Source organism: Chrysemys picta, chromosome 4 (genome assembly GCF_011386835.1).
Source record: "Chrysemys picta bellii isolate R12L10 chromosome 4, ASM1138683v2, whole genome shotgun sequence".
Lineage (NCBI taxonomy): Eukaryota > Metazoa > Chordata > Testudines > Emydidae > Chrysemys > Chrysemys picta.
The window spans coordinates 91,179,963-91,202,438 of NC_088794.1; the positions used below are offsets into that span (position 1 = coordinate 91,179,963).

At 41.9% G+C, this 22,476-nt stretch overlaps 1 protein-coding gene across 10 annotated transcripts in view; it reads left to right on the plus strand.

Annotated features, from left to right (window-relative positions):
* The window catches only part of PSEN1 (presenilin 1), a 52,895-nt gene that overhangs the window by 710 nt on the left and 29,709 nt on the right, over nucleotides 1–22,476 (plus strand). For 7 of the 10 annotated variants that reach the window (XM_005284592.3, XM_065593007.1, XM_005284591.5 and 4 more), the window contains exons 2-5: nucleotides 9,958–10,101; nucleotides 15,453–15,706; nucleotides 17,301–17,442; nucleotides 22,091–22,158. In XM_005284592.3, coding sequence (XP_005284649.1) covers nucleotides 10,018–10,101; nucleotides 15,453–15,706; nucleotides 17,301–17,442; nucleotides 22,091–22,158 — 548 coding nt within the window. In that variant the 5' untranslated portion in view covers nucleotides 9,958–10,017. Of the gene's footprint in view, nucleotides 1–1,335; nucleotides 1,487–4,505; nucleotides 4,740–9,957; nucleotides 10,102–15,452; nucleotides 15,707–17,300; nucleotides 17,443–22,090; nucleotides 22,159–22,476 lie in introns of all 10 variants that reach the window. The other 3 variants (XM_042849389.2, XM_005284590.5, XM_065593005.1) reach the window with 2 other exon arrangements.

Consider the following 22,476-nt stretch of genomic DNA (forward strand, 5'->3'; position numbering starts at 1 on the left):
TCACTTATACAGGAAGAGTTTCACTTTGGTTGCAGAATCATATGTATCTTTTTTATCTTCTTTAGACTTTAATAAAAATTCTTCAGGGCAGCAGCTGCTTGAAGTTGCATCACACCTGCTGTAAGGTGCTCCCACCTTTTAAGTATCTGACTTGAGACTGGAGGGAAGCTTTTAATTCATTAATGCAAGACCTAAGCATTTAGCCCTTATGCTGTAGTTTTCTGGGCTTTACTATGTAGAAGCTAGGTTAGCAGTGTGGTTGATGGAAGATTTGAATTATGCTTGCCTTTGAAACAAAATTTAGAATTGTGTGGTAAGAACTGAAGATGTTTGTGGACTATGAAAGGGTCCAGTACCATAATGATAGTCAATTCTGACAACATTAAAAAGATGAAATGGAGAGAGGCGGTTCCTTTCTAGCAAATTCTTGTGAAGTGGCTGACCAATTGGTCATAGCCATTGATGGAAACATAATTTGTCCTGAAGAAAAGCGTAGCAGGGATTCCTGGGTCCTTTTAATCTATGGATTTATACTGCACTAATCATTGACACATCTAGGATATGTATTTCCTGTAATTTAGCTTTATCCTACAGCTGTTTTGTTAACTGTGGGACTGTCGCCTTATTGGTCAATACTGGTTTCTTTTGCGCTAAAAGTGAAGAGATCCAGATCTTCTCAGTGCTTGGAGGACCTGAGTTTAGTGCTTGCCTCTGATTCTGAGGAGTGCTGCAGAGGCAGATTTACTGGGTTTTCAAGGAAGAATGTCTTATTGTTGGGATTTTGAGCATTTTGGTAATGAGACGTCTGCTAAGCATTGCACCTCTCAGATACTACTTTATGGTTACAAATCCCCTTTCATAGGACTTGAAAGTACCTCCTTTGCAGTCTGTCTGTACCTCTTCTAAATCAATGGGTCACCAAGCAGTGATGTGCAATTCCCAGCCCTGACATTGCTTCCATGGCATTGTTAGATATATATCTGCAACTTCAGGAAATAAGAAGTCTTAAGAACGTAACTGAATTCCACATTGCATTACTCTTCTGAGGGATAACATGCATCTAACAAAGATGTCGTGGCAATTTCTTTAAAGTGAGGTTAAGAGGACACAATGAACTGGACATACAAGAAACTAAACTAAAGCATTGAGCAGACTGAGTTATAGGGAGGAGTGAAACTGGGTGATTTGTTTAATGCTATTTCACAGTGTAAGGTTAAGAATCCAATGAATTCTGCCGCAGCTAGTGTCCTGCTATTCCAAACAGTGGGATTATTGAAGTTACCAGCTCATATCATCAGATGTTCTCTGTCCTCTAAGTGACAATAGCCAATTCAGTCCTGCAGGTTCCTTCATTGTGAATAGCGGGAGAAGGGAGCGTATTGACCACATCTGACTATCCACTGATCTTACTACCAGGGCTGAAACTGCCAGGAAATGTCACTGGTGATAGCATTGCTTAGAATCCCTTGTCAAATTGCTGCTGATGGTAAAGTAATATCTCTAACTTCTAGATCAACACTGAAGTTATACTAGCAATTAAAACAAAATCCCAGTTCAAGTAATTTGTTAAATAATGCAAGGTTTACCTTTCTGTGGTTTTTAGACTGAGAAATACTTTTACAAGGTAAGTTTGCTCACTTTAAGGAAAGATAGAAATTTCAATAGCAAAATTGCTTTGTCACATTTAGAAGGAATACTGCTAAAACAGATGATGTCCTGTTAAGAAGTTTGTAACAGACTCTGGAGTGTTTGGTAATTAAAACAATTGCCTTCTGGTTGGGTGAAGTACACTTTCCTTTCTGTTCCTAATGTAAAGAGACACTGAATAGTGTTACAGAGAAACACATTTGTTTACACGTTACTAATAACTTAGATGAGTAAATGTAAAAAGTTTTTAAAATTAAATTTACCATGACTGTAACTCACTACTGACTTTTTTGCATTTTGATGAGGAAAATAGTCAGTTTTGCTTATACTTGTTCACTTCTAGGTTCTTCTCAGTACTGTAATATTTTGACTTCAAACATTTTAGGGTCATAGATTCCAAGGCGAGAAGGGACCGTTGTTATCTAGTCTGGCATCTTGTAAAACAGAGGGGCCATAAAACTTCCCCAAAATAATTCTTAAAGCATATCTTTTAGAAAAACATCCCATTTTGATTTAAAAATTGAGAGCGATGGAGAATCCACCACAACCCTTGGTAAATTGTTCCAATGATTAGTTACTCTCTCTGTTTAATCTTATTTCTAGTTCCCTACCAAGTTAACAACCATTAAAAATGCATTGTGGACAGTGAAATCTGGCTAGTGTAGGAGAGGGGCAGGGCTGGGGGTGCCCCAGCCAATGACTCCTATCCAGCTGCTAATCTTGGCCAGGCTGGATAGGGACGGGACTTCCTCATCCCCTGCAAGGGCCCCTGCCCCTCTCCTACTGCAGCTGGGGGAGGTTCTTGGAGCTGAATTTGACCTGGGAGCGGCCTCTGCAGGGGAAGAGGAAGTCCTGTCCCGCCCCAGCCCCGCTGAGACTAGCGGCTGGAGCCCGATGTGCGGTAGGAGGCCCTGGCTGGTCACCCACCCATAAGGCCAGCCCTGCCCCCCCCAAAAGTGATACCCCCCCCATCACCCCTCCACAATAGCTTTGACACCATTTTGGGTAGGGACCCCCACAGTTACAACACCCTGAAATTTCACATGTAAACATCTGAAACTGTGAAATTGACTTTTTTTAACAATCTTGTGACCGTGAAATTGACCAAAATGGACTGTGGCTTGGTAGGGCCCTAGTTATTTCCAGTCTGAATTTGGCTAGCCTCAACTTCCAACCATTGGATCATGTTATACCTTTCTCTGCTAGAGTGAAGAACCCATTCTTAAATATTTGTTTCCCACATAGGTACTTATGGTTTGGACTTTATTCTGTTTGCCCATTATAAATGTAATCAAGTCACGAAGATTTGTACCTAAGCTACCATTAATTTTCAGTTCTGTGATCAGTTTCCCTTTGTTCCATCAAGACTAGGTGGAAATAATCTGTAATATTTAGAAATGTCAAGGATGTTTTAGTACTGGCAGCATGAGATCTCAAGCATGTCATTCAATGTCATTCAAATTGAAGTCCCCCATGATCATGCATTTCTTTTATTCCTTACACTTTACAGATAGGAGTGTTCATCCTGTTCCCTAGTGTGGTTTGATGTCCTATGGTAGACACCAGTTATTACCCCATCTTCTTTGTGTTAGGACATTGATCCATAAGCATTCAAGGTAATTTTCGTCTGAGTGATCAGTGACTCAGAAACGGTTAATGCCATTTTTGACATAGAGTGGCACTCCCGCTCCCCTTTTGTCCACTCAGTCCTTCCTAAATAGGTTATAACCATTGATTTTAACATTCCAATAGTGCAAATCGTCCCAGCGGGTTTCAGCAATACCAAATAGATCAAATATATACTTATAAATGAGCAATTCCAATTCCTTTTGTTTGTTATCCAGGCTCCTAGTATTGGTGTTTAGGCAATTAAAGAATTTCTTTTCTCCTTATCCTATGGTTCCTTGATTAATGCTGTTCTTGACATCTTGAGTATATCCTCAGTGAACGATCATATCTTCCCTCTTTTTACCCTCCACTTTTGCTGTCACTTTAATATCCTCCTGACATTTCTAGCCAACCTATTCCCAAGAGATGGTTTCCTCTTTTACTAGAGTGGAGGCCATCCAAATTATACAGCCTCCTCTCCCTATAGTAGGTAGACCAATGTTCCTCAAAACTCAAACCCTATACCACTTTACCTAGCCAAGTGGTTCGTTTCAGGTTATGTTCATTTGTTTTTAAAGCAATTTTATTTTCATTTGTTGCTAAAAAATTTTGAAGCATTTGTGTTTGATTTAGATTTTATTAAAGATTGTTTTTATGAGTTTGACCCAGTTTAGATGGTGCCCTTTTATTATGGATTCCTTGCTACTCTTTCATTTTTCATTGATACTTTGTCTCACTGTGATGTCACATTCATTTCTAAGTGCACCCCCGTCTCGTGTTCGGTCTTTTTCCCTTATCTGTCTCGGGGTGGAATCTTGTGATGGTTAGACCGGCCCGCTTAGTACGCTATGCCAACTTCTTATTGCCCAGCAGGTCCAAGTGGGTTTTGGGCAACTGCATTTCTTCCCTTCAAGAACCTGTGATCAGTAATATTGACCAAGAGCCATCTTAAAACCAAGTGTTTTTATTTAGTAGCTTGAACAAAGCATTAGGCCTGGTCTGCACTACAAAGTTAGGTTGTGTCTGTGGGGAGAAGAGGCTGTGCAGGCACAGCTCCAATCCAGCTGTAGAAACATTGACATCTATAAGTAGATTGCTGGGGGCATGTAGGAGAAGGGCTACAAGAGGGACCAGCCACACTACCATGTGAAAGCCAAAGACTTGCACCAGAAGGCAAGGGCGGCCAGCGATCGATCTGGTGCAGAGCCACAGACCTGCCACTTTTACAAAGAGCTTCATGCCATCAGCAGAGACCTCACCACCACCTCCAAGAGCCCGGTGAATACTTCGGAGGAGCCCGAGTCACAGGCGCCTGCCATGAACAGCAAGGAGGAGGAAGTGGACAAGGAAGAGTATGGGGAAAAGGCAACTGGGGGACAGGCAACTGGGGGATCCAGCTGTGAGAGCCAGGACATGTTTTACTTCACCAAGCCAGTCCCGACAGTCGAGCACAGGCAATCCTAATGCTGAGGAAGGAACCTCTGGTAAGTACGTGGTTTGCTTTGAAATTACAGGGATGGAACCCTCAAAGTAGCAGGACAAATCTGTTGACTTACTCTTTTTACTTGTGCTAGAAGAGGTAGTGAAACAACCAAGAGAGGTAAAGTTGCTATCTGCATTTCATTTCCCTCTAGAGTTAGGCGCAGAGGGCTGTGTGGAGCAGTTGGTTTACGTGCACTGGGATGTCCTGTGAATCCTGTCTAGAAATCTTGATTAAACTTCCATGGGGATAGTCTGCAATCCTTTGCCGAAGGCTTCTTGGGAGGGCTGCCTTATTTCTTCCACTTCAGTAGGACGCTTTCCCATGCTACTCAGCAATGACTTCATTGAGCAAAAGAGCAAGGCCAGGCAGAGCACACTACAGCTACACACACCACTCTGGCTCGCTATTAAAATAGTCTTTCAAAGCCTCACTGAGCCATATAGCTCTGCACTGAGCTCTTCTTGTAGCCCTTGTATCTGGCTGTTCAGATTCAGCAGACAGCTGCTCCATCTCTGCCCTCCACCCCAACGGAAACTTTCCCCCTTGGCTTCACAGATGTTATGCAGGACACATCAGGCAGCTATTGCCATTGGGATATTTTTTTCACTGAGGTCCAATCTCGTAAGTAGATGATGCCAATGACCCATCAAATGGCCAAAGGCACATTCAGCTGTCATTCCACGCCTATTGAGCCTGTAGTTGAAGTGCTCCTTGGTGCTGTCAAGTGGCTGGTGTATGGCTTCATGAGCCCTAGGGGAAAGGGGTAGGCTGAGTCTCCCAGGATCACTATTGGCATTTCAACATCCCCAATGGTAATCCGCCGGTCGGGAAAGACGATCCCTGCTTGCATCTTTCTGAACAGCCCTTTGTTCTTAAATATGCTCATGTCATACACCTTCCCTGACCAGCCACATTGATGTTGGTAAAGCATCCCTGGTGATCCACCAGCACTTGCATAACTGTAGAAAAGTAGTCCTTTCTATTGATATACTACTCGTTGGCAAGGTGGTCTGGTGCTAAAATAGGGATGTGTGTGCCATTTGTCGCCCCACTTCACTTCGGGAAGCCCATTGCTGCAAAACCATCCATTATGTCCTGCAGATTGTCCAGTGTTGCAGTCCTCCGTAGCAGGCACTTAATGGCCCTGTGCACTTGCATCAAAACAGCCCCCGCGGTGGGTATCCCAACTCCAAATTGATTCCTAGCTGACCAGTAGCAATCTGGCATTGCAAGTTTCCACAGTGCAATCACCACTTGCTTCTCAGCTGTTACTGTCTCTCTCATTTTGGTCTCCCTGTACTGAAAGACTAGGGTGAGTTCGGCATGCAAATTCAGAAATGTGGCCTTGCACATCCGAATTCTGCAGCCTCTGCTTGTCATCCCAAACATGCATGCCAATGCGATCCCACAGTCAGTGCTTGTTTCTTGGGCCCAGAACCAGCACTCAACCATCTGCAGCTGCTCCCTGAATGCTGCCAACAACCATGAATTGTTTGTTTCTATGTCCCACAGCAAACTAGCCTCAAGGAATCGTCATGTTCCCCGTGGCTTCTGTTGCAGCTCTGCAAATACTGCAGGATCAGGGAGCCCATTCTTGCAAAGCTCATCACAATAGTGCAGAGCTGTGCAGGATCCATGCTTCTGTCACAAATGGCAAACAGCAAGGAGGGACGTGTGATTTGCGGGGATTTTTGAAGAGAGGCACTAAATATTATGGGATGGAGAACACTGCATTATGGAAGTTGAATCCATGCTCCCAGTCACCCCTGCATGACTCATTTTGTCCCATGAGGCATTGCAGAAACATCCCAAATCACCCTATGCTGGATGCTGGTGAATTGCACAGTGGGATAGCTACCCAGAGTGCATTGCACTCTGCATTGATACAAGCACTCCTGGTGAGGATGCGCACCGCTGACACAAGGAGCGTAGGGTGGACACGCACAAACGCTGTATAAATGCAGGGACTGTAGCAGCCATAACATAGGTTGGCATAATTTGTAGTGAAGAGATGACCCTTGAGGAAAAGATTTTAAAACCAAGAGCCTAGATGCACATTAGGGTTTGTCTCCATTTAAAAGGTACAGTGGCACAGCTAGACACTACCTTCACTGATGGGAGAGAGGGGTTCTCCTGTCGTTATAGTTAATCACCTCGCCAAGTGGTGGTAGTTAGGTTATGGAAGAATTCTTCCATCGACCTAGCTCTGTCTATGCTGGGGGTTAGGTCTGCATAGCTGCACCTCTCACGAGTGTGGAACATTCACACCCCTGAGAGATGCAGTTATCTGTGCTAATGTAAGTTCCCAATGTAGACCAACCCTCAATTAGGTTTTATCTACACTAGAGACCTTACAGTGAGACAACTGTACCATTGCAGCTGCACCTCTGAGGTCTCCCATGTAGCCGCTCTATGCCGATGGGAGAGAGCTCTCCTGTCGGCATAATTAAACCACCCCCAACGAGCAGCGGTAGCGATGTCAGTGGGAGAGCATCTCCCGCTGACATAGCGCTGTCCACACCGGCACTTCTGTCAGTGAAACTTATGTCACTTGTGGTGGGAGGGGAGGTGTTTTTCATACCCCCGCCCAATAAAAGTTTTTACTGACAAAAGTGCTAGTGTGGACATAGCCTTAGATCAGTGGTCTCCAACCTTTTTATACCCAAGATCACTTTTGAATCTAAGGGCAACCCAGGATCTACCCTGCCCTGCTCACCCCATTCCCCCTTCTCTCCATCACTCACTCTCCCCCAGCCTCACTCACTTTCACCAGGCTGGGGTAGGGAGTTGGGGTTTGGGAGGGGTGCGGGCTCTGGGCTGGAGCCGAGGGGTTTGCAGTGTGGGAGGGGGCTCTCGGCTGAGCCTGGTCAGGGGGTTGGGGTGCAGGAGGGGGTGAGAGGTGCAAGCTCTAGGAGGGAGTTTGGGTGCAGGAGGGGGTACAGGGTGCTGGTTCTGTGTGGGGGGTCAGGGTTGGGCAGAGTGTTGGGGTGCAGGAGGAGGTATGGGGGGCTGGCTCTGGGAGGGGGTTCAGGGCTGGGGGTTGGGGTGCAGGAGGGGGTATGGGGTACTAGCTCCAGGAGGAGGCTCAGGGTGGGGCTTGAATGTAGGAGGGGGTATGGGGTTTGGGTGCAGCCTCCTGTCGGGCAGCACTTACCTCCAGCAGCTCCCAGTCGGCAGTGTGTGCAGCGAGGCTAAGGCAGGCTCCCTGCCTACCCCACCCCCACACCGCTTCCAGAAGGGACCAATGCGGGGGGAGGGTCACATGGCTCCATGCGCTGCCCCTCTCTGCAGGCACCATCCCTGCAGCTCTCCTGGCCAATGGGAGCTGCGGGGGCGGTGCTTGCAGACAGGAGCAGCATGTGGAGGGAGACCCTTGCCTACCCCACCTCTTCTCCTCCTCCCCCCCCCCCCCCCCCCCCCCCCCCCCCCCCCCCCCCCCCCCCCAGCAGCGGGCCTGCATTAGCCACTTCCCGGAGCAGTGTGTAGCCGGGTAGGCAGGGAGCCTGCCTTGCTGCCAGAGATCATGATTGACTGGGAGATCCTCTAGGATCGAGGAGTCAATCACGATCGACTGGTCGATGACCACTGCCTTAGATGGACTTACCTCTCATGTTACTAGAGCAGGCTGGAGCCATTAGAGCTAATCACTCTGGCATTGTCTCTTATGACCATTAAGTGGAAGTCATTATTAGAAAGGGTTTCCTGTCTCTTTCCTGAGGTGGATAGACTCTACTACCCAGACAGACCTCTAGGGAGAAATATCAATTTCCATGTGTGGTATGGAAACACTCAGCTAGTGAGAGATCCAGATACAATATTATTTATTAAACAGCATCCCACATTTGTCACTTGGTTTTCTCTAAAACTCATACTAAATTATTTTCCTGTGTCCTGGCTCTTACAGTCCTGTTTCCTGCCTCTAGTACTTAGCTCAGGGGTAGGCAACCTATTGGCACGCATACTGAAGGCGGCACGCGAGCTGATTTTCAGTGGCACTCACGCTGCCCGGGTCCTGGCCACCGGTCCGGGGGGCTCTGCATTTTAATTTAATTTTAAATGAAGCTTCTTAAACACCTTAACCCTTTTTTAAACACCTTTTTAAAAACCTTATTTACTTTACATACAACAATAGTTTAGTTATATATTATAGACTTATAGAAAGAGACCTTCTAAAAATGTTAAAATGTATTACTGACATGCAAAACCTTAAATTAGAGTGAATAAATGAAGACTCGGCACACCACTTCTGAAAGGTTGCTGACCCCTGACTTAGCTGTTGGGTGGGGGTGCGGGAGGGGTGGGGGAGAGATTCATTCATATGTATCTTATTGTTTTTACATTAGAGTTTGCATAGATTTTAAATAATAACTGGGGCTGCCACATGTATATTATGCATGGCACATTTGAGTAAATTTGCCCAAGTGCTATCTGTTAGGGGGGGTGAATATAGGGTGACCAGATGTCCTGATTTTATAAGGACAGTCCAATATTTGGGGCTTTTTCTTATATAGCCTCCTATTACCCCCCACCCCAGTCCCAATTTTTCACACTTGCTGTCTGGTCGCCCTAGGTGAATATGCATTAATACTTGAAGGCTTGCTGAAGGTTTTTGTGCTTAGTAATTGAATGGAAGTATTGTTCTGTGTAGCTCCAGGCAACTGCCAGAGCATTAAAGATACTAAATGCTATGTGTCAAACTTCAGTTTTTCAAATGTCAAGATTTAAAACTATAAACTTGCATCAAGAAGCTGAGAGATCTCCAACCTGAGAATGAGTGAACCGAGAGTGAAGAATCCTGCATGTGGTTTACTGTTACTTGGCTGTGGGGTATGGTGTGAGGTAATGAGGCTAAGGAAAGTTATAGGAGGATGTTCTGCAGTCTAATTAAAAATACAAGTGTATCGTTTACATTGTGAACAAATGTGCAATGAATGTTTGCATAATTGCTCAAGGTGGGATAAAGAATTTATCCTCTTTTCTCAATGACTTGGTGCTTTTTTTGTTTACCCTCGTGGCTGACTGACTTTTCTGATATATTTTTTTTTATTTTTGTGCTGGGAAATCCCCATAGGGCAGATTTTCATGAAAATGTAGCATGGTTGTACATCACCAAAGAGAAGCAGGGGAAATGGTTATCCTGTGTCTACATGAGTTATGAAAGATTTTTTTTAAAAGAGTGGGTGAATATGGAATCTTAACACATCTGCTTTTCCTTGCAGTGTCTCAAGAGGAAAGATCTGTTTTGTGTAGCAATAATTGGTTTCCACAGAGCTGTCCCAATGACAGAGCTATCTGCACACCTACCTCAGTTCCAGCATGGGCAGCTGACAGAAAACTTCCCTGACAACCACCTGAGCAATACTGTAAGTATCAACCTACTTCATCAGGCAATCAGCTTGCAAATACCTAGAAGATAATAAGGTGATAAGTAACAGTTAACATGGATTCATCAAGAGGAAATTGTGTCAAACCAACCTAATAGCTTTCTTTGACAGGGTAACAAACCTTGGGTATGGGGGGGGGGAAGCAGTAGATGTAGTATATCTTGACTATAGTAAGGCTTTTGATACTGTTTCACATGACCTCATAAACAAACTAGGGAAATACAACCTAAATGGAGCTACTATAAGGTGAGTGCATAACTGGTTGGAAAACTGCTCTCAGAGAGTAGTAATCAGTGGTTCACAGTCAAACTTTAAAGGCATATCAAGTACAGGGGTCAGTTCTGGGTCTGGTTCTGTTCAATATCGTCATCGGTGATATAGATAATATGGCATAGAGAGTACACTCAAAGTTTGTGGACGATACCACAAACTTTTTACCAGAAGCTGGGAACGGGCAACAGGGGTAATCGCTTGATTATCTGTTCTCTGTCAGAAGACAGGATACTGGGCTATATGGACCTTATTTTACCAAGATGGGAGGGGGTTGCAAGTGCTTTGGAGGATAGGATTAACATTCAAAATGATCTGGAGAAGTGGTCTGAAGTAAATAGGATGAAGTTCAATACGGACAAATGCAAAGTACTCCACTTAGGAAGGAACACATACAAAATGGGAAATGACTGCCTAGGAAGGAATACTGCAGAAAGGGATCTGGGCACAGGCGCCAACTTTTAAAAGTGTTGGGGGATGCTCAACCCCTGGCTCCACCCCAGGTCCTGCCCCCACTCCACCCCTTCCCCCAAGGCCCCGCCCACATCCCGCCTCTTCCCACCCTGCCCCTTTGCACCCAGTTCCACCCCCTCCCCCGAGTGCACCGCACCCTCACTCCTCCCCCCCCCAGCTTCCTGCAAACCATGAAACAGCTGTTCGCGGCAGGTGGGAGGCACAGGAGGGAGGGAGGAAGGAGAAGGCGCTGATCTGCGGGGCCTGCCAGCGGGTGCAAGGTGTGGAGGATGGGGGAGCTGATAGGAGGGTTGCCAGTGGGAGCTCAGCACCCACCATTTTTTCCCCGTGGGTGCTCCAGCCCTGGAGCTCCCATGGAGTTGGCGCCTTTGGATCTGGGGATCAGAAGGAGTATTGCAGAAAGGGATCTGGGGGTCATAGTGAATCACAAACTAAATATGAGTCAACAATGTAACACTGTTGCAAAAAAAGCAAACATCGCTCTGGGATGTATTAGCAGGAGTGTTGTAAGCAACACACGAGAAGTAATTCTTCCGCTCTACTCCTCACTGATTAGGCCTCAGCTGGAGGATTGCATCCCATTCTGGGAGCCCCATTTCAGGAAAGATGTGTTAAAAACTGGAGAAAATCCAGAGAACAACAACAAAAATGATTAAAGGTTTAGAAAACATGACCTGTGAGGAAAGATTGAGAAAAATTTTTGTTTAGTCTGGAGAAGAGAGGACTGAGGGGGAACATAACCTTTTATCTACTTGAAAACTGTTATTACAAGGGCGAGGGTGAAAAATTGTTCTCATTAGCTTCTGAGGATGAACAAGAAGCAATTGGCTTAAATTGTAGCAGGGAAGATTTAGGTTGGCTATTAGGGAAAACTTCCTGACAGGGTGCTTAAGCACTGGAACAAATTGCCAAAGGAGGTTGTGGAATCTCTGTCACTGGAGGTTTTTAAGAACAGGTGAGACAAACCCCTGGCAGGGATGGTCTAGCTATGGAAAGGTCTGTTAGGGAAAGGGTGTTATAAAATTTGGGGACTGCTGATCTAAACTAAATCCCTTTTTGTAGGGGGGAAAAATCGATATACTCATTCCACAAGTTTGTTGTTCATGAGAATTGTCTTTTTAATTTTAAAAATGTGAGAAGTATCTGAGATTTTAATTACTATTCATACATCAGTTTTCTTTAAAAAATTGTAAAACTGTGGGAATGCAATGCCAGACTGATTTGTAGATTTTTTTTTTTTTCCAGTTTTAATAATGATAGATTCTTCTCAGTGTAGTGTAGTGCATGTAAACAGCATAAAGACTGGTTTCAGAATAATTTTCATGGGACTTCCATGCAACAAGTGTCAAATGTCACATTGTCACCATCTTCAGTAATAGTGTAAGATGTTACAATTGTTACAAACTTTGGGCTAACGTCTGCTTTCAGATGCTCATACCTCGACAGTATCTCCATCCAAGGAAAAAAAATAGGCCCTTCAATTTGTAATTTGTTTATGTAGAAGACAAATCCATGCTATTGGACAAAAGCAACATCAATTTTAACAACTTATCCTGTTTTAGAGTTTCTAATATTGCTTTATATTAGGGCTGTGGATTAATCACTGTTAACTCACGCAATTAACTCAAAAAAATTAAATGTGTTTAAAAAAATTAATCGCGGTGTTAAACAATAGAATACCAATTGAAATTTATAAACTGTTTTTGGATGCTTTTCTACATTTTCAAACATATTGATTTAAATTACAACACAGAATACAAAGCGAACAGTGCTCACTTTATATTATTTTTATTACAAATATTTTCACTGTAAAAAGATAAACAAAAGAAATAGTATTTTTCTATTCACCTCATAAAAGTACCATAATGCAATCTCTTTATTGTGAAAGTGCAACTTACAAATGTAAGTTTATTTTGTTACATAACTGAACTCAAAAACAAAACAATGTAAAACTTTAGAGCCTACAAATCTACTCAGTCCTACTTCTTATTCAGCCAATCGCTAAGACAAACAAGTTTGTTTACATTTACAGGAGATAATGCTGCCGGCTTCTTATTTACAAAGTCACCTGAAAGTGAGAACAGGCGTTCACATGGCACTTTTGTAGCTGGCATTGCAAGGTTTATGTGCCAGATATGCTAAGCATTTGTATGCCCCTTCATGCTTTGGCTGCCTTTCCAGAGGACGTGCTGATGATGCTCCATGCTGATGCTTCCACGCTGATGACGCTCGTTTAAAAAAAAAAGTGTTAATTAAATTTTGACTGAACACCTTGCGGGAGAATAGTATGTCTTCTGCTCTGTTTTACCCGCTTTCTGCCATGTATTTTAGATTATAGCTGTCTTGGATGATGACCCAGCACATGTTGTTCATTTTAAGAACGCTGTGATGGATTCGGTCACAGAGACCCCCTTGGGACTGTCACCTGATGTGCTGGAATTACCTCTGAGCCAGTTTTCCCTACCGGCTTGGGACTCCAGAACCCTGCCTTGTTGAGCCAGACACTCTAGCCTGCTGCAACACAGACCCAGGTCTGGTCCACGCCCCCAAAGCTGCAGACTTCAACCAAAAACTGCTCAGCAGGTTTCCTATCTCCAGGACCCAGACACCCAGGTCCCAATGGGATCCAAACCCCAAATAAATCCGTTTTACTCTGTATAAGCTTTATACAGAGTAAACTCATAAATTGTCTGCCCTCTATAACACTGATAGAGAGAGATGCGCAGCTGTTTGCTCCCCCAGGTATCAATCACTTACCCCTGGTTAATTAATAAACAAAAGTGATTTTATTAAGTATAAAAAGTAGTATTTAAGTGATTTCAAGTAATAACTGATGGAACAAAGTAAGTCACCAATATAAAACAAAACACGCAAGTCTAAGCCTAATACATTAAGCAACTGTTTACAAGTAAATCTCACCCTCAGAGATGTTCCCATAAGCTTCTTTCACAGACTAGACTTTTTCCTAGCTGGGCCCAATCCTTTCCCCTGGCACAGTCCTGGTTAGTTCCAGCAAGCATCTTAGGTAAAAAGCAGGGGCTTTCTCATGACTGGGACCCCCCCCCTTGTTCTGCCCCACCCCCTTTTATACCTTTGGCCCAAGGTGAGAACCCTTTGTCTCTCTGGATTCCCACCCCTCCTAAATGGAAAAGCACCAGGTTTAAGATGGATTCCGGTATCCTGTTACATGGTCACATGTCCTGTGAGACTTCATTCTTCCAGGGCTGGCCCACACATACCCAGGGAGATTTGCAAGTAAACAGAGCCATTTACAACTAATTGTCCTAGTCAGTGGGAGCCATCAAGCTTCCAAACCACCATTAATGGCCCACACTTTGCATAATTACAGTAAGACCTCAGAGTTATACTTCATATCATACATACAAATAGGATGAACACACTCAGTAGATTATAAGCTTTGTAATGATACCTTACAAGAGGCCTTTTGCATAAAGCATATTCCAGTTGCATTATATTCACACTCATAAGCATATTTCCATAAAACGCGTGGAGTGCAATGTCACAAATGCTTTCACTGCAAATTTGACAAAACGCAAAGAAGGTACCAATGTGAGATTTCTAAAGATAGCTACAGCACTCAACCCCAGGTTTAAGAATCTGAAGTGCCTTCCAAAATCTGAGAGGGACGAGGTGTGGAGCATGCTTTCAGAAGTCTTAAAAGAGTAACACTCTGATGTGGAAACTACAGAATCTGAGCCATCAAAAAAGAAATTCAACCTTCTGCTGGTGGCATCTGACTCAGATGATGAAAGTGAACATGCGTCGGTCTGCACTGCTTTGGATCGTTATCGAGCAGAATCATTTTCAGCATGGACTCATGTCCTCTGGAATGGTGGTTGAAGATGAAGGGACATACGAATCTTTAGCGCATCTGGCACGTAAATATCTTGCAATGCTGACTACAACAGTGCCATGCGAATGCCTGTTCTCATTTTCAGGTGACATTATAAACAACAAGCGGGCAGCGTTATCTCCTGTAAATTGTAACCAAACTTGTTTGTTTGGCTAAACAAAAAGTAGGACTGAGTGGACTTGTAGGTGCTAAAGTTTTACATTGTTTTATTTTTGAATGCAGTTATTTTTTTGTACATAATTCTACATTTCTAAGTTCAACTTTCATGATAAAGAGATTGCACTATAGTACTTGTATGAGGTGAATTGAAAAATACTATTTGTTTTTTACAGCACAAATATTTATAATCAAAAATAAATATAAAGTGATCACTGTAAACTTTGTATTCTGTGTTGTAATTGCAATCAGTATATTTGAAAATGTAGAAAACATCCAAAAAATTTAAATAAATGGTATTCTATTATTGTTTATCAGCGCAATTAATTGTGATTAATTTTTTTAATCACTTGACAGTCCTACTTTATATGCTTGCATTCTATCCACAGTTTTCATGCAGTGTATTGTAAATGGTGTCATTTAGATCCTTGCTGCTGAAGCTATATGACAGTAAATAGTACAGTATACATTCCCCACTCCATAGCCTCCTTGGCCTAGCGTACAGAACACAGGTTGCAAACAGATGCTTATGGAAATGGAATTATTTATCTTGCAGAATGACAACAGTGAGAGGCGACGCCATGATAATAGTGAGCGAAGGCGCAATGACAACCCTGAATCAGAGACTAATGGGCAGCCACAGAATAGGGCGCAGCAAGTGGTGGAACAGGACGAAGAAGATGAGGAGTTGACATTGAAATATGGGGCAAAGCATGTGATTATGCTCTTTGCACCTGTCACACTTTGCATGGTGGTAGTTGTTGCAACCATCAAGTCTGTCAGCTTTTATACACGCAAGGATGGACAGCTGTATGTATCAAATCTTCTGGTTTTTTGTATTGTCTTTGTTGGTTTGGGTCTTCTGGGAATCCTTTCCTTTACTATGTGTCTGCACATCTTCAAGTGCCTATATTATACAATTACCTTTCCTCCAGCCCAAGCCCTGGCTTGATGCTGGTCCTTCTGGAGTCCAGCAGCCCTACTTTCAGCATTGTTCCCAGCTCCAGTCAGCCTGGAGACTGATCCAGACTGGTTTCTCCTACCAGATCAGCCCAATTTTTCTTGTGCTTGCGTAAGTTAAAGGACTTACCGTGGTGAAACCTGAAGTTTCTCTTTGCTGCTTTGCCAATAATTTCAACCCTCCCTTGTAGAAGCACCTCTCTCAAGATAATTTGTTCACCATTACTTTCATCTGAATCCTGGCCTTTGACTGAATAGTTTGTGCCTCTTGTATGATGTTTACGTGATATGGACTTAATTCTGAGCACAGACCATGAAAATTGCACTCCATTAGAAATTAAAGCGTCATTAGTGATGAAAAATGAGAGCTTAATGAACATCCATATGTATGCAGGGTTCAGGTTTGTTTATGGTGCTTGTTGACAAAGAAATAAATACATTAGCAAGAGCTGTCCAGAAATTTTCCAACTAAATTTTTCAATTTCAACAGATCTGCATTGTCCAATGGAAAAACATTTTGTGGAAACATGCTGAATTTAACAAAAATTCATTTTTGGAGGAAAAAAACTGACACAGCTTTTTGATAATGTCACAACATGTTTGGTTTGTGGCTTCAAAATAGATATTGCAAAAAAATTTAAAATGTTAAAATCAGAATGAAACGTGATCTGAAATTACTATTTTTTAATTTAATTGCATTAGGAAGTCTTAAAATTTTGGTTTTGTTCTGTTTTGGAATAGATTTTTTTTTTCCTTTTTTTTTTTTTTTAAACTCATGGAATTTCCCACAAAACAGAAAATCTAATTCCTCCCCTGCTGTACTCATTTTTATTTTCAGGTTTCATTTTATTGAATATCCACTAGATGGTGTATGTACAAAGGCCCAAATATACTTAGTGTGATCTAATTCACATTTACTTGCATGCTATAAATCAGGAGTTCTCAAACTTCATTGCACGTGACCCCCTTCTGACAACAAAAATTACTACATGACCCCAGGAGTGGGGACTGAAATCTGAGCCCGCCCGAGCCCCACTCTTCCAGGTGGGGGGACCAAAGCCGAAGCCCAAGGGCTCAGCCCGGGGAGCCTGTAATCTGAGTCTTGCCACACAGGTCTGAAGCCTGAGGGCTTTGGCCCCGGGCCCCAGCAAGTCTAACGCCAGCCCTGGTGACCCCATTAAAATGGGGTCACAACCCACTTTGGGGTCCCAACCTACAGTTTGAGAACCGCTGCTATACATAAAATAGTTCTTAAATGTTGGTTGCTCTCTTATTAAGCAGAAAATAACTCACTTTTGTAACTTTAATTTGAAAGATAAGTACTGAGATGTCAAGAGGGAAATTGGCTTTAAATATCTACATATTGATCCTGAGCTTTTATCTAGAAAACATTTATGTGGAATATGTATTGGAATTTCATTTCTTTTTTTGGTCTGTATTGTAGTATCTACACTCCGTTCACTGAAGACACAGACACTGTGGGACAGAGAGCCCTGAACTCTATTCTCAATGCTGCCATCATGATCAGTGTCATCATTGTCATGACCATACTCCTGGTTGTGCTTTACAAATACAGGTGCTATAAGGTGAGCACAGATGTAGTTAACCTTGGTAATTAATCCTGCTAACCTCCTTTTATTTCCTGAAATGTATTGTCAGGGAAAGAGCAATCATGATTAATTAAACTGGCAGCACAGACGTTCACTGCTTTAGTTTTTGGAGCCTTGTTCCCCATATTGGGAGGGGAATGGACAATTTATTGTATCAGATAGTACATAGTCTTTCATGGAGTAAAAGGGGACAAGGCATGATCTTGGCATTGCCAATAATAAAATGCACTTCAACAGCCATTTTTGTGTGTGATGGTATGTCACCTGAGATCAGGACTCAAAAATATATAATGGTATTATTAATGGGAGTCAGACTTAATCTAGGTGCGGGTCACATCAACTTGCTAGAACCTGCAGTCTCCATATGTCAAAGCTCCATGTTAAAGCTGCTGGTGTGGGCTGCTTTTGGCCCAGTGATTGTTTTTTTTTCTTTAATATTCAATAAAGCAGGATGTGGAATAACAATGATATACTGTCTTTTAGTCAGACCCTTGAGTATCTGTGTTATACAGTCACAGAATTAGCCTTCAAATTCATTCCTTGCCACAAAATGTAGTTCCAGCTTCTGCGATTTTTTGGGAGGAGTTTCTAACCTGCATGGATGCAATGAAAAAAAGTCTTTTGATGATGTTGCCACATTGTGACATCTGCCTGAGTCTGCAGCCACTCTGGAACAAGATTTATGAGGTGTTAACTTCCCCATCTATCACAATGGGGTATTGACTCAAAAACCTAACAATGATAGTTTAAAATAGATATTTAAATTATTTCAGTGCTGATCATTTTAGTAGAAGCAGCCAACTGATGTGCTTAAACCCACAATCCCAAACTGTTTTTTGGGCCTCCCCAGATGCCAGAAGTCTCACCTGTGCTTACCAAGCTGCCAAAACCTCTAGCTTCCCCTTGGCCATTTCTACAGTGCAGTTGTGCACTGTCATTACAAAAATCTTTGGCACATCAGAAAGTGAATATGTAGATTGCATAAAACTAAATTTAATGACAAAATAAATATTGGAGCTTTGGTAGTGATTTTTGCTTCATGAAAAATGTTGAATTTTTGAATTTAAATGAGGCTAACACAGTATCTCCAGGCCGCTGCACTGAAAAAATCCAGGCACCCAGTTGCTGAACATAAATCTAATTTTCTGCTGGGTATGTAGAGAATCACGGTTAGTTTACATTTCAGTGAACAGAAACAAACTTCTAGCTAAAGAATATTTGACATCCCAAATGGTGGCAGTATGGTGTCTACTTTGCTCATTTGTAGTGCCTTTCATTCAGGCATTATGTCAGGGAAAACGCCTTTGAGGTAGGGAAAGTATTGTCCCAATTTTCCAACTGGAGAAATTGAGGCCCAAATGTGAAGTGTCTTGCATGAGGTTACAGAACAAATCAATAGTAGAGCTGGTCCTGATTTCAGATTCTGACTCTAACCATCAGAAATCACGCCTTCTAAGCTTGTCTGAGTAGCTTCTTTTATTCTTTCATGTATTTTTATTTTTGCCTTAATTCCCCCATGTTTTCAGTCTGTCTAAGCAAATTCTTTTACTGCCAGAGCTCCAGACTTAATTCCCTGTATTTTGCAAACCTTGGCAACTCACTTTTATTCAGGTTTTAGCAGGCAAGCTGACTCTGTACCAACAAATCAGTTAGTATAGGAGCCATTGTCAGGTGAGACATGGGAATGTTTTAATCAGAAGTCTAGAAACTTGCCATGACATGTTATGAAATATGTTGGATAACACTTGTCTTTCACATGAAGTGTGTTGAGAAACTTCTATGAGAAAAGGACAGGTGGTTTTGAAAACCATTTAGTGTTTGAAAAGCCATGTAATGTGAAGAACACACATTACTGGGGTGGAAAGTGTTGTGATACCTAACTGAAACAATTAGGTGCATCAGTGAGGCTACTCATGGTAGTTAAGCACATGTAAGTGTTGCAGGATTGGGGCCTTAAAGCAGTGGCTCTCAACCTTTCCAGACTACTATATCCCCTTCAGGAGTCTGATTTGTCTTGCGTACCCCCCCCCCCAAGTTTCACCTCACTTAAAAACTACTTGCTTACAAAATTAGACATTAAAAATACAAGTGTCACAGCACACTATTACTGAAAAATTGCTCACTTTCTCATTTTTACCATATAATTATAAAATAAATCAATTGGAATATAAGTATTGTATTTAGAGCAGCATAAACAAGTCATCTGTATGAAATTTTAGCTTGTACTGACTTCGCTAGTGCTTTTTATGTAGCATGTTGTAAAACTAGGCAAATATCTAGGTTAGTTGATGTATCCCACAGAAGACCTCTGTGTGCCCATGGTGGAGAACCACTGCCTTAGAGTTATGCACTTTTTGGCATTTGTTCAGTAGAGCAGACCTGCTCTTTGCTAGAATGGGACATTAGTATTCAGGCACACTGTACCTCCAGGTCTCTTCTCTTCCTAGCGAGTGGGACAGTTTTCTTTGGAGTTTTCTTATTGCTAATGTGTCTTTCTTTTAACAATAAAGTTATGACATCTTAGCCATCAAAGTGACCTGAAAAGATTTTGTTTTTAAAAACAAAATCCACTCTTCCACTCTATCAGAATGTATGTGTAGCCTTACACGGTATTTGTAAAGCTGATCCCCCAACTTCAGCGTTCTTCCCCTTGTAACAGTTGGTGGTGACAGAAATGTGACGTCTTCCCTGCCAACAGCATTTAAAAACAGAATGCTTAACGCAAAGGAGAGAGCTGCACAGCCTTTATTTTTTGAGGAGGCTCTATCGGATATAGAGGCCAACCTGTGAGGTTACCCAGGCTTGCCAACAAGTCTTGTTACATTGAGGTTTTTTTGTAATCTGGGATACATCGTGAAGGATGGCCCAGAGGAAGAGAAGGGAAGTGGAAGAGATGCTGCAGTGGCCTCTGAACACACTTAAAAAAAAAAAAAAAAAAATCTAAAACATATATGAAACTTGACTCTTGTTTGTTAGAAGGTTGTTGCTGTTACATGAAAGTAAAATAAATACTAGTGAAACAGAAATAATCTCTACAAGGTAAAACATTAAATTTCATAAGAAGTTTTTATTTTAAAAAATGTTTAAAATCCAATATAAACCCTTCATAGGGAGGGAAATAGGGAGAAAAACAAAGCTCCAGATCAGAACGATTGAGTTCTCTTGGATGTATATTGTGTTGAGCAGTAAATTCTGTTCTGAATCTGACTTCAACACAGGAAGGATTTTTGTACCATTTTACCCAGTTCAAACAAGTACTAAATTACTGCTTCTGAATTGTTTCTCTACAAAGAACTTTAATCTAGTTGTGGGGTCCGTGTGTTAGCTTGTGTGTGAGGTTTCTTGTCTAGAGGAAAAAATATTTCTTTATATTTTAATGTATTTCATACCCCATTGCACCTCAAAGGTACTCTTCTTAAGGCCAGAACTTGCCCAAAGTCTTTAACAGGTTGGAGTTTTTGACTTTTACAATTCTAGGAATCTGTTTTTCTGAAGAGACTGTCCATTCCCCTCCTTCATTCATTTTTGAAAGATCTCTTCTATTACTTTTTTCCCTAGGTTTTGGATGATTTTCTACCAGTTCGATGTGGCATTTCAGAGCTTTGTTTTTTGTAATCTGGTACTTAGGAAATCTAGCATTTTGTCTTTTTGCAGCCTGTCAGTTCAGACATGATCATAGTTATAGGACTTTCCAAATTCTCTTCAATCTTTGTTTTTAGTCTGGGACATTAGTATGAAGGACTTGTCCCAAAGTATTCTCACGCCTTAAAACAAGGTTTGATTATTTTTTTCTAATGTAACTTTTTTTTTGTAAAATTAATGTATGTCTTGCTAGACTTTAATCTCAGAACACTGTTGTCTTCTTGTTATACATGGTGACGTATCAAATTGTGTAATGTGTATAGGCCACACTATTAGGTGTTTTTTATTGCATATGAAGGGCAAATACTAAAGCTGCTTACCTTCGTTATTCATTCATTCCTTACGTGATGCCTTATGTTAATTCTAGTTGATTTTAATATGCTAGAATTCATAAATAAAGCACTTTGACATTGTACTTTATCCGTAAGGTTACACACAGATTCTGCTAATGATTTGGAAACTGGGCTGTTCATTTCTTTAAATAGAAAAATTAATAGATTTTTTTCATGTATTTTACAATGCAGTATATTCTACTTTGACATCAATCCAACATTATCAAAGTGCTGTAAGTTAATATGCCAAAAATACTTTGCACTTGTACGGCACCTTTTATTCAAGGATCCTAAAGCAATTTACAATGGTTGGTTAAGTAGTGCCCCATTTTATCGATGGGTAAACTCAGGCACAGAAGTAAAGGGACTAGCCAAAAATCAATGTATCAGTAGACAGTAAGGTATGGAGCCAAAGACTTCTGAATCTCAGTCCCTTGCACTAACCACCAGGTATTAATATTTTCCTCTTGGAGAGGCTGTAGGCTGTAAGTGGTACTCTGAAAATGGGCTCAGATATTGCTGTATCTTCTGCTTATGAAATTGAACCTTTTTTTTAAAAAAGGCATTTTTGATAAAGATGTACCGGTAATTTAACTTTAAAATGTCAAGTTTGAAATGGAGATGTTTGTTGATGTGTCTTCCTCTTTCAGGTGATCCATGGCTGGCTTATAATTTCTTCTCTATTGCTGCTTTTCTTTTTCTCATTCATCTACTTGGGGTAAGTCTACAAGAGTTTCAACTTCAGAATTTGTCTTCCAGACAGTCTGTCTCTTCACCATAAGCATATGTAAACAGTTGCCCTCATGTCACCATGGTAATTGGTAAGGGTCAGCCATGCAAAGAGCGTTTATTTGGGAACAGTCTAAAAGACTTAATCTACTGAAAGGAATCTGCTCTGCCACCGATACACACTTCTATTCTATCTAATGGAAGTTATGCACTTGCATCTACAGCAGAATAGACCCATGTTTCAAGGTTTTGTACTTGTCCTGTAAGTCAGATCCTGAAGCAGCACTTCACCACCTCATCAGGCACG